The sequence below is a fragment of the Erpetoichthys calabaricus genome, chromosome 3 (genome assembly GCF_900747795.2).
Source record: "Erpetoichthys calabaricus chromosome 3, fErpCal1.3, whole genome shotgun sequence".
In the NCBI taxonomy this organism is placed as follows: domain Eukaryota; kingdom Metazoa; phylum Chordata; class Cladistia; order Polypteriformes; family Polypteridae; genus Erpetoichthys; species Erpetoichthys calabaricus.
The window spans coordinates 112,090,390-112,103,733 of record NC_041396.2 but is presented as its reverse complement, the minus strand read 5'-3'; the positions used below and the strand labels follow the sequence as shown (position 1 = coordinate 112,103,733).

At 39.1% G+C, this 13,344-nt stretch overlaps 1 protein-coding gene across 2 annotated transcripts in view; it reads right to left on the bottom strand.

Annotated features, from left to right (window-relative positions):
• Positions 1–13,344, bottom strand: part of LOC114648310 (CSC1-like protein 1) — a 178,682-nt gene that overhangs the window by 22,776 nt on the left and 142,562 nt on the right. For both annotated transcript variants that reach the window (XM_028797283.2, XM_051925535.1), the window contains exon 16: positions 7,236–7,322. In XM_028797283.2, the coding sequence (XP_028653116.2) occupies positions 7,236–7,322 (87 nt within the window). The remainder of the gene's footprint in view (positions 1–7,235; positions 7,323–13,344) is intronic.

Below are 13,344 nucleotides of genomic sequence, written 5' to 3'. Positions count from 1 at the left end.
TTATAGTGTGAGTTCTACGCACTGCGTTATACATGAGGCCCCAGGTCTTTTTGATTTGCTGAGTTCACCAGTGCTTGCTTTCTTTCTCAGGATGTACCAAACTATAGATTTTGCCACTCGTAATATTGTAGCAATTTCTCAGATGTTTTTTTTCTGTTTTCGCAGCTTAAGGATGGCTTCTTTCACCTGCATGGAGAGCTCCTTTGACCGCATGTTGTCTGTTCACAGCAAAATCTTCCACATGCAAGCACCACACCTCAAATCAACTCCAAGCCTTTTATCTGCTTAATTGATAATGACATAACGATGGACTTGCCCACACCTGCCCATGAAATAGCCTTTGAGTCAATTGTCCAATTACTTTTGAGCCCCTGAAATGAAGGGATTGTGTTAAAAAATGCTTTAGTTGCCTCACATTTTTAAGCAATCGTTTTCTTCACCCCACTGAATTAAAGCTGAAAGTCTGCACTTCAACTGCATCTGAGTTGTTTCATTTAAAATTCATTGTGGTAATGTACAGAACCAAAATTAGAAAAAAGTTGTCTCTGTCCAAATATTTACGGACCTAACTGTATATACATTTTCATTATAAATTTTATTTATACAAAGATAACTAGAAATCATAAAATTAATGTGATATTTGGCATTGAATTGGAGAAACTAATGCATCAATATCTGGTTTGATGGAAGTTGTTACAATTCTCAGGGAGTTCTCAAGGTGCTCATCAGATATTCTGGTTCTAATTTTACTCTTAGTGTGCTTCATTCTTGAAAATAGTTGTTCACAAATGTACGTGCTTCCAAAAAGTGATGACATGAATAACGCATGACTGTGTAGCGAGGGATATTTGTCTCTGGGCAGGTAGGATTTATAAAAGTCCAACAAAGAGACGTGATCAAATTTCTCTTTAAGTTAAATGTCAGATTGCAATTCTATGCATCCATCCATCAATTTTCCAACCCGCTGAATCCTAACTACAGGGTCATGGGGGTCTGCTGGAGCCAATCCCAGCAAACACAGGGCGCAAGGCAGGAACCAATCCCAGGCAGGGCGCCAACCCACAGCAGGACACACACAGGCATACCCACACACCAAGAACACACTAGAGACAATTTAGAATCGCCATTCCACCTAACCTGCATGTCTTTGGACTGTGGGAGGAAACCCACGCAGACACAGGGGGAACATGCAAACTCTACGCAGGGAGGACCTCAGAAGCGAACCCGAGTTTCCTTACTGCGAGGCAGCAGCTCTACCACTGCGCCACCGTGCCGCCCATAACTTTATGCATTCCATTTGAAAATTAGCTGGCAACATATCTATATTAACTGTAAATGGAGTCGCAAAAATACAAAAATTGATTATTTTTCTGAAAATCCTGAAATCCATCCATTTTCCAACTCGCTGAATCCGAACACAGGGTCGCGGGGGTCTGCTGGAGTCAATCCCAGCCAACACAGGGCACAAGGCAGGAACCAATCCCGGGCAGGGTGCCAACCCACCGCAGGACACACACAAACGCACCCACCCACACACCAAGCATACACTAGGGCCAATTTAGAATCGCCAATCCACCTAACCAGCATGTCTTTGGACTGTGGGAGGAAACCGGAGCGCCCGGAGGAAACCCACGCAGACACAGGGAGAACATGCAAACCCCACGCAGGGAGGACCCGGGAAGCGAACCCAGGTCCCGAGGTCTCCCAACTGCGAGGCAGCAGCGCTACCCACTGCGCCACCGTGCCGCCCCATCCTGAAATCTGTTTTCAAATTTTTATATCAAATCGAAAAGTAAGGCTGTGTATTTTTTCTCATTTATAGGATTATGTTTGGCCAACATGTTGAAATGCAAAAAATTGTTTGCATTTATTTGTGCTTGCCATAATTTCAGTTTCATTTGGAATGCATTTATGGTTTGAAACATTGTACTGATAAGTTGGTCTTTACCTTAAAGACACATGTTTAAGTCATTTAAATGAGCAGTCAAATCTACCAAAAATGCTAAATCTGCAAACCAGTTGTCATAGTCAAGTTCTGGCACAGATTTTGCTTTCGATACCATACGACTTGATTTCATTAAGTACATCATAAAATCTTTTTAACATTTGGCCTCAACTGAGCCACCTTACTTCTGAAAAGTAAACAATATCGCCATAGTCAGCATCCAAACTTCTGAGAAATTCCTGGAATTGACAATGATTCAATCCCCTGGCCCTTATAAAATTCACAGTCTTGACGACGATTTGCATAACATGATCCATTTTTAAAGCTTTTCTGCACAAATTTTCTTGGTGTATTATTCAATGATACTTCATCAAATGAGAGTTTGACAGCAATGGCATCGTCTTCTATTAATTTTACAAGCCCCTCTCTTTTACCTATCATAGCTGGGGCACTATCCGTAAATATACCAGATATGTTGGCAAGAGACAAAGAAAATCATGTTAACGTTTTTTCACTGCTTCCTATAAATCTCTTAATGTTGTCGTGTCTTTTAATGGTACTAAAGAAGCTATTTTTTCAGTGACATATTCGTCATTAATACCTCTAATAAAAATGGCAAATTGAGCCATATCAGTAGCATCAGTACTTTCATCCATCGCCAAAGCATAAAATTTAAAACTACAAGCTTTACTTTTCAAATCATTTTCGATAGATTTCCCAAGTTCGTCAATTCTTCTGGCAATAGTTTGAGACAAACTGATTTTAGAAATATCGCCTTTCTTATCAGGGCAAATTATATCTGCCACACTTTCCATGCATTCCTTAATAAACTTGCCATCAGAAAATGGTTTAGATTTTTTGGTGATTAAATTTAAGAATACATAACTAGCTAGATTCTTTCTGAGTTGTAATTTTTCAAAAAAATATTTGTTGAAATGAGAGGCCTTTTTTCAGTTCCGCTAATTTGTCTTTACGACACATTCCTTGATACGCATCGAATTTGGAAGCATGTTTTTGCACATAATGCCTTTTCAAATTATACTCTTTGAAGGTAGGTATGGAATCATGACAAATTAAGCAGAGTGCCTTACTGCTCATCTCAACAAAAAAGTAGTCCTCTGTCCATTTTTCATTGAATAACCTTTCATCAATATATTTTCTTTTTTTAGATACGGTCTTTTGTTGAGACAGAGGCCATGCTGAAATTAGAAAAATTTTCAAACTATTTATTTGCTAAGGGCAAAGATTAGGATAATAGAAATACCGGTAAACGATAATATTTATTTTTATTAAAGAACGGCAAAAATATAGAAAGCAAGGTTCAATAACGAAGTAATAAAATATACTTACTTGTCTTTTAAAAAAACAACTATGTTACAACAGAAGATAAAAACAGAAATACAGTGATCCCTCGCTATATCGCGCTTCGCCTTTCGCGGCTTCACTCCATCGCGGATTTTATATGTAAGCATATTTAAATATATATCGCGGATTTTTTGCTGGTTTGCGGATTTCTGCGGACAATGGGTCTTTTAATTTCTGGTACATGCTTCCTCAGTTGGATTGCCCAGTTGATTTCATACAAGGGACGCTATTGGCAGATGGCTGAGAAGCTACCCAACTTACTTTTCTCTGTCTCTCTTGCGCTGACTTTCTCTGATCCTGATGTAGGGGGATTGAGCAGGGGGGCTGTTCGCAAACCTAGACGATATGGACGCTCGTCTAAAAATGCTGAAAGATTATCTTCACGTTGCTATCTTTTGTGCAGCTGCTTCCTGAAACGACATGCTGCACGGTGCTTCGCATACTTAAAAGCTCGAAGGTCACGTATTGATTTTTGACTGAAAAACAAACTCTGTCTCTCTCTATCTCTCTCTCTCTCCCTGCTCCTGACGGAGGGGGTGTGAGCTGCCGCCTTCAACAGCTTTGTGCCGCGGTGCTTCGCATACTTAAAAGCCAAACAGCCCTATTGATTTGTTTGCTAGAGATTGTTTTCTCTATCTATGTGACATTCTGTGCTCCTGACACGCACTCCTTTGAAGAGGAAGATATGTTTGCATTCTTTTAATTGTGAGATGGAACTGTCATCTCTGTCTTGTCATGGAGCACAGTTTAAACTTTTGAAAAAGAGTCAAATGTTTGTTTGCAGTGTTTGAATAACGTTCCTGTCTCTCTACAACCTCCTGTGTTTCTGCACAAATCTGTGACCCAAGCATGACAATATAAAAATAACCATATAAACATATGGTTTCTACTTCGCGGATTTTCTTATTTCGCGGGTGGCTCTGGAACGCAACCCCCGCGATGGAGGAGGGATTACTGTATCAATAACCATTCTGTTTTGTTCACTCAATTTACATAAACACGCGCAAACTCAATTCAGCTGTCTTGCCCTATAACTGCAGTCAAACTGTGCACAAATAACAAAATGTACGACGTATCGAGCAACACGTGACTGTGCTATGTGCATAGTCATCTAATTGCATGAACACGATGCAACAGTAAAATGAATCATCAGGATGGGCTATTTCTTTCACTTCTTGGTGGCAAAGGACACTTCAAATATTATATCAGAAACAGTAAATTATTTGTTTATGTTAGTTTATAATTGCTTGTTGGGCCGCATGCGGCCCATGGGTTGGACGCCCCTGCCCTAGGGGATTAACAAAGTATATAAAGTCAAAAAAAATTGTTCATATTTATATTTAAATTTAAAATCATATTTTATTGAATTAAATTTATTCACCTATAGTACCATATGAGGGTCAAAAATTAGAAAATGTACTTCTATTTTTACAGCTACAAGATAAAAAGTGATGGTTTTTAATGTGGTGAAAATTTTGATTTGGAACTGATGATGGAGACACGCATACAGGAGAGATCACATGGACTTTTTCCTGAAAGGCTGATCAGACATAAATGGAGTTTGATTAACTTGGTTAAGGTTTAACTGTTTGTCTTTGTTTAAGCATTATTATTTGCTTTAATTAAGATTTAACAGTTTGTCAGACTGATTTTCTGTCTGACAAAAGGTTCAATCTGATTATTCAGTAGTGTATTGTGTATCCTAATTATTTACTTACTTAGAAGGTATTAAACCAGACAAATAACCTAGTATGGAGGTCTTCTTTTCCAACTACTGCAGTGAGTCTGCCTCTGCAGAAATTGAGAAATGTCCCACCTGGAATGGACATCATTTTTAAAACTACTGCAGGTACAAGAGTCCAGGTTTATAGACATATTGTATAGTACTTCTGCCTTATAAGCTTCAGTTTTAGTAATTATGGTATGGCTTAAGACACATTATTGAGTTCAGTTTTATGTCACAAACTTGGGCCCACCCAATTAGAAAATTTAATCTTTGGTACAAAACTTCCATATACAGTTACACTTAGTCAATATTAAGATGCAACTTTGTGATGATTGGTCTGATAATCTGCATGTATGACAACAGAGCAGGTGATCATTCACTTTTAATCATTTTACTGCTATAGTGTTTAAAGCAAGATAAGCAGTTAGTAGCAATACTATTAAAAATATGGCTAAATAACGCAGTTTGCTTAGTTTTCTTGTCAAAAAAAGGACACAAACTGATTTCTGTCAGTTTCTTCAGTGGTCCTGTATCAGGCCTTCAAACATAAAATACTGTCATGAGATGCACCTCTGCTAATTTAATACCAGTAACAACTGACATGGCAAAAATTGATACAAATTCTTCCAGCCCAGCCCAAACACAAATTATTTCTAGTTAGCAAAATTGCAAGCAAAGATAGGAGTTTCTGCGTCTGGTGGCATGAAAGGTACTCATGGCTGTAGTACAGCACTTCAAAGGATGCTCTATTTTGTAAAGGTATGTTGCCACTTCCCTGAATTGTCTACTGAGGATCAATTCATAAAAATTGGCTTTAAAGACTGGAAACACCTTTCCTTCATTTGTGTTAAACATGCTAGTAGCACTGCACACACTGCAGCACAGGGCAGAATGGACGGCTGAAAGCAAAGTCAGGAAAGCTGAGGTAATGTTGTTAATCAGTTGAACAGTTCATCTAATGAAATGAATAAAAAGAACATGAAAATCTTAATAGACTTTATATTGTTGTGTGCAAAACAAGATATTCCGGTGCCTGGACATCATGAGAATGATGAGGTATTAAGCAACGGAGGCAATTTTCTTAAATTATTTTCACTGCTCTGTAAGTGTGACACAGAAATACTGTAGAAAACAATCATAACTATATAAAAATTACATTTAAAAGGTACTGGGTTGTACAACTGAATTGCAAGCTATTGTTGCTTTTTTTGTTTTAATATAAAGTATTCTGAATTCTCCAGTGCTGTAATGATAGTTTTGTGCTGTGTGGATATGCTTAATTGATTACGGTGCTGCTGTTGCTTCTGCCAGCTGTGTATGTGTCAGATTTGTGGTAGTTTTGTGTTTCCTGTTCATAGCAGGTACCCTGGTTATCTTTTGGAGCTGATGTTCTTTATTTCTGTAAACCAAGTAAAACTATACTGGCGTATTTTGGCTAAACTATATGACTGGTCTTAGACTTGGCTCATCTGATTTTATTATGTGCCCACCCATATTTTGATTTCTGGCTACACCTCTAGAGAGGGCTTTAGTGCTGCTTAAAACTTTGGTTTGTATTTAAGCTTTCCACCAAGCAACTTCACTTTAATCAAGATTGGCTGGAGTTCCCAAACCTTTTTTAGTGATGAGACCCAAGCTTAATTTCATTTGTCACTACTTCCATTTAAGCTTTTAACTTCCCGCTTAGCCTAATTTCCTACCCCTGTAATGCACTGCATATATCCACTAAGCCATTTTTTCAGTGCATTTTTAAACAGTAAGTCCAAATCTAAAACTAGAATATATTTAATAATCCACTTCTGCACTTCTGCTTTATTCAAAACAGTTTATTTTTGGTATAGTAGTGTCCCCTTGGAAGCTCAGATTGCTTTATATTTACAAAGAAAGTAAAAGATTAAAGTTTTAATTAAAATGTAAAATAGAATATGACAGGACATGGAAAACATGTACTGCTCAAACAAATAGATATAAACATATTCTTTCCAATTTAATTAAGCAGGTTCAAAAATGGATGGATATTTAATATACAACACACTATTACATACATGACAGAATAAAAACTTATAATAGTGTTTAATGTATAAAAGTAACATGTAAACACAAGAGCTGTAAACAAAAAACAATCTCCAGCCACTTAATTATCTGAAATCCCTAGTAAATTACTGATGACTAATATACAAAAACTAATCAGATATTTACCTAGTAAAACCCAGGGATGGAAGAATAAGCACCATAAATAAAAGGAAAAAATACAGCTTGTTCATCATGGCTCGATTTTCATTTGACCTGCAAAGGGAAAAACGTAACATTCAGTATTGACAAAACAAGCAGTTCATGGATAAAAGTGATGTTATCTGTGCCCACTTAAAAATAATTCCACATTTTCTAAAGCATTTTTTTATTTAAATTTCATGATAAATATTCTACTGAAGTAGTAATACTTCAACTTAATTTGAGCATCTCTTTATTGTGAAGGGGTGATATAGCACTACACAACTACAGTATTTTGATCTTGATTTTTATCAGTAGTGCGCAATTAGGCAATTATTAAATCGACATGACATCCTCCAGTTATGAAAGTCTGCCCTCTTAAAGTCTCAGCATGTAGGTCCATTCTGAAACAATCAACACTGTTTCTTATAAAACACAAATGTTAGATGGAGAAATGATCTATACAATGCCATCATTATGTAGGTTACTACGGGAGAAGACAATATAAGTTTAAATATAAGTAAGCATAAAAGCATCCAATAATCCTGGGCCAGCTCATACCCAATGTTCGCTGCTAGTGGAACTGATTCCTGGCCCTTTTTACCTTATTCTTAAAATACTTTTCAGTATATGTAAGAATAGATTAAGAATGAGAAAATACAGATCAACTTTTTTTACAAGATAGAAAAAAAGCTTACTCACATGTAATTTTGAAAACAGGACAGGAATTTATTGTGAAGCAGGTTCATTTTAATCCTATCCTTAGTAAATTAATAAATGTCAAAGAAGCACAGCATTGACAGTTTTCTTCAGTATGGAATGAGGTGTCAAATACTTAAGATAAATTCAAAAAAGGCATTTATTAAAGAAATGTTGTTGGCTCGCTTTTAAAATACTCTTTTTTTTTTTTTTTAGAGATGCAAAAGTTACTATGTAAATGGATTTGCATTGAATATCACACGAGGCAACTGCTGCCTTATGCTTTTTGCCCTTGAAGAATTTATTACACACTAACAGCAGGGATACATGGTACTAACTCTTAATAATTTTAAAAACTTCAAACATGTCACCACTGAGTCTCAGTTTGCTTTAACCAAAAAGTTCCTCATAGCTCATATCTACAGATCCCAGAATAAGCATAGTCACTCTTGTTTTGACTTTTTCTAGTAATGTTATGTCTGTTTTGTAGCCTGGAGGTGAGATGAGCACTTGACTTGCACTCTACACAATGTGCTATTGCTAATCTCGATGGGTTCTGTACAATGTCTGGATGTAGATAGTGACAAGCCCACCACAACCCTATGTCCTTCTAATAAAGTGAAAGTTCAAATTTCAGACCTCCTATTGTATATTTTTACTTCCTGTATTACTTTACAATTACTTACATTGAACATTATCTGACACAAATCTGCTCAAGCCAGTACTATCTGCTCAAGCGAGTACTATCAAACTAGTACACCTAGTTTGCCATCATCTGCAGACTTATGTCAGGTCAGGTTGGGGAGCACGCAATGGTAGAGCATATTGCCACACCTACCACACAATGAAACAGTTTGCGATCCTGGTTGGCAACACCCTAGACAGACACACGATCCAGTTCCACCCCCCAGAAATGACTATCTGTCACAGTGAGATGTCACATGGGTGTCCCCTTAGCCTGGTCCAGCCACTCGTGTCCTCCGCAATGAGGATCCTGTGAGCCTGATCTCCCTCGGGGAATCACACTACATGGCCATAGTGCTGAAACTGACGATCCCTCACAATGCAGGTAATGTGCCTCATTTGGGATGCTGTGAGCAAACTTAAACCAGTGGTGCCCAAGGATTCTCCGTAGAGACACAGTACTTAAGGAGTCCAGCCTTCGTCTCAGGTCAATGGTCAGTTGCCATGTTACTTAAGGAGTCCAGCCTTCGTCTCAGGTCACTGGTCAGTGTCCATGTCTCGCAACCATATAGCAAAACCTCTACGTAAGTAAGTAAACCTTTCGTCAAGGTCAATAATCTCTCCATAGACAGACACACTGTCGATGGCTGTGCCCAGAGTCTCTTGAGAGCCCTGATCAGAGCTTTCATTGATTCCACGATGACCACAACATCATTGGCAAAGTCAAGATCAGTGAATCTTTCTTCACCACCAGATGACCCACAGCTGCTGGACCCCACACCCCTACCCAATACCCATTCCATGCAAGCACTGAACAAAGTGGAAGCAAGAACACAACCCTGACTAACCCCAGAATCAACTGGGAAAAACACAGAGGTTCTGCCTCCACTCTGCATTGAACTCACGAGTACCAGTATACAGGCCAGCTATGATATCCAGCAATTTTGCGGGGATTCTGCAAAGTCTCAGGACATCCCACAGGGTAGGTCGATCAACTGAGTCTAATGCTTTAAGAAAATCGAGAAAAAACTCTGCCAATATTCACATTTGCACTCTATGCGAATCCTAAGTGCCAGGATACAGTCAAATAGTAGACTTCTTAGATGTAAAACCAGACTGCTCCGGTCACTGGTAGGTGAGCAAATGATCACGGATCCTATTGAGGATGACCCTAACAAAGACCTTACATGGTACTGAGAGAGCAGTGTTATCCCTGTAGTTGCCGCAGTTCAGGTGATCACCTTTCCCTTTCCAGATAGAGACAAGTCCCGTTTTCCAGTCAGTTTGGATGACGTCCATCTCCCAAATGGAAGCAGACTGTTGCAATGCTGGGAGGACAGCATTACCACCAGCCTGGAGAAGCTCACCCCAGATACCATAGATTCCTGCAGCCTCCCCTACCTTCAGCCGGTTCACCACCTGCACAATCTCTGTGAGATTGGGTGGTTTACAGCTAATTAGAGGATCGGCCTCAAGGACTGTGGACCAAGAGATGTCCAACATCCTAGCCCAGCAAGTCACAATTGCAGCGTCATCCATAAGGACTGTTCCATCACCCACCCTGACAGTGACTCTATGAGGAGCAGATTTGGATGTGCATAATACTTAGATTCCTCTGTGGGCAACTAGACCATAGATAGTGTATTACCTACTCACAGATTCCTCTAACAAACGCCTCCTTATCTACCCTCAGAGCCATCCTTCTTAGTTCCCGGTACACAGTGGCCATCAAGCCATGTGCTGTAACTCCTCTCGATGATAACCAGGATAACATGTGAGATGAAACACCTTCTTCTTTGAACATTGACAACACCAACAAGTCTGGTGTGCAAACTTAGTGAGATTGTTATTTATAGTGCATCCGGAAAGTATTCACAGCGCATCACTTTTTCCACATTTTGTTATGTTACAGCCTTATTCCAAAATGGATTAAATTCATTATTTTCCTCAGAATTCTACACACAACACCCCATAATGACAATGTGAAAAACGTTTACTTGAGGTTTTTGCAAATTTATTAAAAATAAAAAAATTGAGAAAGCACATGTACATAAGTATTCACAGCCTTTGCCATGAAGCTCAAAATTGAGCTCAGGTGCATCCTGTTTCCCCTGATCATCCTTGAGATGTTTCTGCAGCTTAATTGGAGTCCACCTGTGGTAAATTCAGTTGATTGGACATGATTTGGAAAGGCACACACCTGTCTATATAAGGTCCCACAGTTGACAGTTCATGTCAGAGCACAAACCAAGCATGAAATCAAAGGAATTGTCTGTAGACTGCCGAGACAGGATTGTCTCGAGGCACAAATCTGGGGAAGGTTACAGAAAAATTTCTGCTGCTTTGAAGGTCCCAATGAGCACAGTGGCCTCCATCATCCGTAAGTGGAAGAAGTTCGAAACCACCAGGACTCTTCCTAGAGCTGGCCGGCCATCTAAACTGAGCGATTGGGGAAGAAGGGCCTTAGTCAGGGAGGTGACCAAAATCCTGATGGTCACTCTGTCAGAGGTCCTCTGTGGAGAGAGGAGAACCTTCCAGAAGGACAACCATCTCTGCAGCAATCCACCAATCATGCCTGTATAGTAGAGTGGCCAGACGGAAGCCACTCCTTAGTAAAAGGCACATGGCAGCCCACCTGGAGTTTGCCAAAAGGCACCTCAAGGACTCTCAGACCATGAGAAAGAAAATTCTCTGGTCTGATGAGACAAAGATTGAACTCTTTGGTGTGAATGCCAGGCGTCACGTTTGGAGGAAACCAGGCACCACTCATCGCCAGGCCAATACCATCCCTACAGAGAAGCATGGTGGTGGCAGTATCATGCTGTGGGGATGTTTTTCAGCGACAGGGACTGGTAGACTAGTCAGGATAAAGGGAAAGATGACTGCAGCAATGTACAGAGAAATCCTGGATGAAAACCTGCTCCAGAGCACTCTTGACCTCAGACTGGGGCGACAGTTCATCTTTCAGCAGGACAACGACCCTAAGCACACAGCCAAGATATCAAAGGAGTGGCTTCAGGACAATTCTGTGAATGTCCTTGAGTGGCCCAGCCTGAGCCCAGACTTGAATTCGATTAAACATCTCTGGAGAGATCTTAAAATGGCTGTGCACCGGCGCTTCCCATCCAACCTGATGGAGCTTGAGAGGTGCTGCAAAGAGGAATGGGCAAAACTGGCCAAGGACAGGTGTGCCAAGCTTGTGGCATCATATTCAAAAAGACTTGAGGCTGTAATTGCTACTAATGGTGCATCATCAAAGTATTGAGCAAAGGCTGTGAATACTTATGTACATGTGATTTCTCAGTTTTTCTATTTTTAATAAATTTGCAAAAACCTCAAGTAAACTTTTTTTATGTTGTCATTATGGGGTGTTGTGTGTAGAATTCTGAGGAAAAAAATGAATTTAATCTATTTTGGAATAAGGCTGTAACATAACAAAATGTGGAAAAAGTGATGCGCTGTGAATACTTTCCGGATGCACTGTATATTCTTTTGCAGATCATTTATCCATCCATCCTTCCATTTTCCAACCCGCTGAATCCAAACACAGGGTCACGGGGGTCTGCTGGAGCCAATCCCAGCCAACACAGGGCACAAGGCAGGAACCAATCCCGGGCAGGGTGCCAACCCACCGCAGGCAGATCATTTATACAGATTAAAAAGAAAAAGGCCACAGGACTGATCTCTATGGGATGCCACTTTTAATAACATAATTCTGATAAGGTTCCTTGCACCATAACACTTTGTTTGGACCATTTTTACAACTTGCATTGAGTTAATGAATAAAAACTATGTAACTAAATAGTTTAAATAAGCATGCTGCTACATTAAATACATTTTTTAAGTGTATCATGCAATACATAACAATTACTATATATAAACACGTAATTACATTATACATTACATATAAGAAATACTCACAAGGAAATTACTAAAATTTCCTAATGCCAACCAAGTCGTTAGAGGGAACATTGACTAATACACAAGATAAAATGTGATGAACACTGCAAAAGCACAGTTAGCATTTACTAATGTGATACACCAGTGACTATGGCCAGTTCTTGATGAGCTGAAACGCACTGGAAATATTAAAAGTCTTAACATGTACAGCATATGTGACACTGGGAAAACTACACAACAAAATAATTTTTAGAGGTTTTCTGAAATTATATATTGATCTTCAGTTAAGAATTTTGATTTAACAAATTCATACTAAAGAGTATGACATTGGTTGACACAGTGGCAAAGTGGTAGTGCTGCTCCCTATCAGTAAAGAAACTAGGGTTTGCATCCCAGGAGGAGTTCGCATGTTCTCTCTGTTTGTGTAGGTTTATTCTGGGTGCCCCAGTGTCCTCCCACAGTTCAAAGACATGCAAATTAGGGGAACTGGCATATCCTGAATTGGCCCTAGTGGGAAGTTGGTTGGTTTGTTTGTGTGTGTGTGTGTGCGCGTTTGCCCTGCCATGAACTGACTCCCTATCCAGGGTTTGTTTCTGCCTTATGCCCTATGCTACAAGGTTATTATAGTTAACGAAAACTAAAATCAAAACTGAAACTATTATTAAAAAAACATTTTCGTAAACTGAAATAAAATAATTAACAAAACCTAAATGAAAAACTAAAACTAAACGAAACTATTAAAGTTGCTGGAAAGACTAACTGAAATAAAATAATAATTTACTAAAATATTTTTAATTTTCGTTTTTGAACGAAT